The sequence below is a fragment of the Ipomoea triloba genome, chromosome 9 (assembly GCF_003576645.1).
Source record: "Ipomoea triloba cultivar NCNSP0323 chromosome 9, ASM357664v1".
In the NCBI taxonomy this organism is placed as follows: Eukaryota; Viridiplantae; Streptophyta; class Magnoliopsida; order Solanales; family Convolvulaceae; genus Ipomoea; species Ipomoea triloba.
Genome location: NC_044924.1, coordinates 13,710,992 through 13,715,874, shown reverse-complemented (window position 1 = coordinate 13,715,874; position 4,883 = coordinate 13,710,992). Strand labels below are relative to the sequence as shown.

The window sequence follows — 4,883 nt, the reverse complement described above, 5'->3', positions numbered from 1 at the left end:
TTGCTGTTTCTCTTTTCCTGCTGCATTGCTTATTCCTTGGCATAAAGCTTTGGCAGCATATTTAAAACTTATAAGAAATTTTTTGCTGTTTCTAAAATCCTAACTTGTTTATACTTTGCATCATCAAAATCTAATACTCGGTAACACTATATTCCTAACAGCATTAAGTCAAACCTGTAAAATTAAATTAAACATTCAAGCTCAATAGTATCCCTAACAAACCTTCAAGTGTGAGAGTTATGAGTTTATCAAAGATATTAGTTAAAAGTTTAAACCAAGTGCTAACAATTCATAACCACAAATTTTCACTCCATCTTTTGACTTTAAATCTTTTGACTTTAAACTAAATTTTGAATCTTACATTTTAAACGTGTGAATTGAATGGTTAGAGTGTACCAGCATTAGAGTACCCAAAAGTGTTGAAATTAAATCATAATACAATTACCTGGACCAAACGTAATCCAGCTCGATCTCTATAAATTCATGGCAAAGCGTAAATTCAATTAAGAATTCAAGTTTAAAAATGGCTAGTTTTTGTGTTCACGTGTTCGCCTTGGCTTTGCTTGCCAGCTTTTGTAACTCGGTGCATTCTTCACCCCTCATTAAACACCATGTAGCACTGTTTGTGTTTGGAGACTCGATATGTGAAGTTGGAAACAATAACTACATTAATACTACTAATGATTTCAGGGCTAATTTTCGACCATATGGCGAAACATCTTTCCCCAACGCTACTGGTAGGTTTTCAAATGGTCGCCTCATTCCAGATTATATTGGTACGTCTACACTTGAAAACTTTCATATATATATATATATATATATATCTTGTTAATTTTAATAACTCGCTGCTCGCTTATTTATTTGGTTAAAGCCGATTTTGCAAAGAAGCAATGCGTGCAGCCATATCTCGCAATCAAGAATCGACTTAATGATCGATTTATCAATGGCGTCAACTTTGCATCAACTGGTGCCGGTAGTCTTGATGGAACCAATGCAGGCCTGGTATGTTATCTTTTTTAGACTAATTAGGCAAATTATAACGTGGGTTAGCTAGGGTTCATTTGCGTTGTGAAAACTAATTAACAATAACAAACACTTTTGTGTATAGTTATTAAACCTAATTAACAATAACATGGAAGGGAGTGGGTTCGAGGCTCAGTAGAGACGACTATTGACTCTTTGTGCTTCAGTAGGTTGAGAAAGTAGCTATGAACATATACTACATTGTAACAGAGGCAGTAGTACTATTAAAAAAACAATTATGTGTATAGTTAATGCAACACAATTCATTTACTAAAAACACAATATTTGCCTGTTTGACTTGGTTAAATAACCAATAATATGAGTGTTCGTTAATCAATTTTTTTTGTAATAACTTATTGCTCCAAAACACTAGAATTTAAAAAGCTGTTCAAACATAAAAGAAGCTTTTTTGATCAACTTTTTTTAAAAAATAAATTATATTGTACCCTTAAACGTCATTTTGCATTTAATCAGCTATTAGCTAACAACTACTCCCTCTGTCCCATTTTACATGTCCTATTTACTATTCATTGGTCAAACCAACTCTTTCTTTATTGCTTATTTTCATTAGTAATTTTTTATTATTTTTAAATTTAATTTTTTGTGTTTAATAGTACTTTTAATGTAGTTTCTAAATATATAAATTTTATATATTAATGTTAAACTTAATATTATGAAAAATTGAATTAAAAATAACTTCAGTCAAGTCTCGTTAAACGAATCAGACAAGCAAAATGGGACGGAGGTAGTAATTTATTAAACATATTTCTACAAGCAACTAATGCTATAAGTTACTCATACCCACTAATAGCTTGTTAGCTAATAGCTGTTTAATTACCAAACACCCCATAATATGCTAATTGTTAACTATAGACACATATGTTTTGGTTTGAGATCCACCATCGAATCTAAAGTGGACCCTAGTGCATGATATAACAATTACTCCATAATATTGGGCGTCAGCTGAGCCGGTCAAGTTCAGCCCCTGCTTTATTCTAGAGGTGCCACTATGACTTACTATGAAGGGATGTAGTTAAATGGTTAATGTTTAGTTAGTTATAACTAATTGAATTTAGAAAGGATATGACAATCAGATAATCGATGATTCCTGTATTTAATCATGCTTGACTTACAGGATGGGACCTACTGAGAAGTGAATATAGTACCGCCCATTTACCACTATACTAAATGTTATAAGAGCATGCATAGACATTAGGTTTAGATGGCAGGATGGCATACTTAATTGACGGTCTGATTAGCTAATATAGTTACAGGCTTGATCCTCACAGGTAATTCCTTTTAAAACACAGCTGGGATATTTCAAGAAAGTTTCACAACAATTGAAGCAAGAGATGGGGAGTCACGGATCAAAACAACTGCTCTCTAATGCTGTCTACATGTTTAGCATTGGCAATAACGACTATGGCACTTTCATAAACAACTCCACCCTTCTAAATTCATATACCCAGAATCAATACGTAGATATGGTGGTTGGTAACATGTCAACTGTTTTCCAGGTGATATTAATTAATCTACAGTTGATCTGATCTACAAAATATTATAGATCGATCAGGAAATTGTGGGTGTTAATTACTCCTTTTTTTTTTTTTTTTTTTTTTTTTTTGTTTCTATATTTTAACAGGAAATATACAAGGAAGGAGGAAGGAAATTCGTTATTCTATCGGTGGGTGCTATAGGATGTGTACCATCTGCTAGGGCTGCCAACTTCCAAACTGGCAGTAGTGAATGTTTGGAGATTCTCCAAACTTTGGCCAAATTGCATAATGAGGCTCTACAAAAAATGCTCAACAATTTAGCCACGAATTTACCAGGATTCAAGTATTCCTACTTTGATTATTTCCAATCTTCCATAGATATAATTAGTAATCCATCTAGTTATGGTAAGTTTTATTTGTCACAGTAAAAAAATTACATCATTGAGTTATTAATTTTTTCGATCACTTTGCATTGGCATTACCTATCTAGTATTAATCTTATTTTAACCTCAAAGTCTTGTCATCTTGTCAAGTAATATGCTTATAAGAAATATTAAAAAATATTAGATACTTACTAAACAATATTACACGTCCCACACAATTATATTTTTATTTAACAATATTAATTTCACGAAGTTTCACTTGATATAGTCTCAAACAAGACTAATTATTTCATTTATTTTTTAATGTTATAAGGTTTCACAGAGGTGAAAGTTGCATGTTGTGGCAGTGGTCCATTTAGAGGAGATCCAAGTTGTGGAGGAAAAAGAGGAATGACATTTTATGAGTTATGCCCAGATGTCAACAAATTTTTCTTTTGGGACTACAATAATCCCACTGAGAAGGCCAACAAGCTTTCTGCTACATTGATGTGGGATACAAGCCCCTATGTTACACCTAACAATGTCAAGTCCTTCTTTCAATCCTAGTAATCCAATAAATAAATATGCCACTGGAATCGCTGGTTAATTAGCGGTTTAATACTTCGAGTGGTTAATTATGATAATAAATAAGAGGTTGAATAATATCTACACCTAGGTTATATAAAGAGTGATGATGTTTGTGCTTATTATAATCGTTGAATTGAAGTATATGTACACCTACGTTATATAAAAAGTGATCGTTTTTGTGCTTATTATAATTGTTGAAGTATATGTACACCTACGTTATATAAAGAAGAGTGATCGTATTTGTGCTTATTATAATTGTTGAAAACAATAAAGATTTCTTAGGGTGTGTTTGGTTGTATACTTTTGCACCCTATAATAGGTTTTCATCAAAAAATGAATAAAAGAAATAAAAGGTCATAGTCCTTCCATTAAATATGAAATTTTAATATAGGTTGTATACATACTTGTAACCACAAGATTAAGAATTCAAATCTTAACTTTCTTGATTTGAGACAATCAGTTATAGGTAACTTAGGTTGATTTATCTTTTTTTTTTTTTTAAACTAGGCTGATTTATCTCTTTCTAGTCTTTTGTCAACTAGGGTTAGTTATAAGATAGGATTTACCCAATTATACCTTCAAATAGTGAACGGATTTCTTTGTCACCCAAAAAAAATTTAAAATATATATGCAGAAATCAAGTGATGAGGGAAGGATGAGGTAGGACTTGATTGACTATTGATCATATGTCATTTTGAGGTTGAATGCTAATCCATTTTTATTAGTGGTAACGGATTGCACTAAGGTAACCGAGGTGCTCTTGTGATCTACTACTATACACAATATTCTAACAAGCTAGTAAACATGCTCCCATTACAATTAGCAAGTTAATAGGCACAAAAGCAATCAATGACCATTGATATAATCTCAATATAATTGTGCATATTTTTATAAATGGTTAGGATCAACTTTTGAGCTTAAATGTGTTAATTTGCCATCTCCAATGCATATTCCTTGCTTTCTCATGTAGATATGGTTTCATTCTTGATTTGAGTGCTTTTATGGTGTTTGTTAGTGTTTTGAAATCATTTTAGATCAAATCCGAAAGCAAGGGAACGTTCAAAGGCATGCTTGGAGTCAAAATGAATGAATAATGTTGATTTTGAGAGCTGGACGCGTCCAGAATATGTCCCGTCGCGACGAAAATTTCCAGTGTGCAAAGTTTTGGGCCGAGATCAGTGCTCGACGCGTCGAGCACCAGCCTCGACGCGTCGAGAAATTCCAGTAAGCGAACAATTTCGATGACCCAAGGCTCGACGCGTTGAGAATCCTGCGACAACATATATTTCAGCTCTGCGGAATTAGCTATTTTACCCCTATTTTTGCTCCAACTATATAAGGCTCATTTTCCCAAAACCCTAGGACCTAAGCTGCGTTTTTAAGGCAAAAAGGAGTGAGTGTAAGGGTGTTGTCT

The 4,883-nt window shown here is 33.0% G+C and overlaps 1 protein-coding gene across 1 annotated transcript; it reads left to right on the top strand.

Moving 5' to 3' along the window:
* Positions 1-523: 523 nt before the first annotated feature.
* Positions 524-3,618, top strand: LOC116029587 (GDSL esterase/lipase 1-like). The gene is made up of 5 exons (XM_031271638.1): positions 524-776; positions 872-1,002; positions 2,313-2,540; positions 2,666-2,924; positions 3,216-3,618. The coding sequence occupies exons 1-5, from the start codon at positions 524-526 to the stop codon at positions 3,446-3,448; spliced, it is 1,104 nt and encodes a 367-aa protein (XP_031127498.1). The 3' UTR covers positions 3,449-3,618.
* Positions 3,619-4,883: the final 1,265 nt, after the last annotated feature.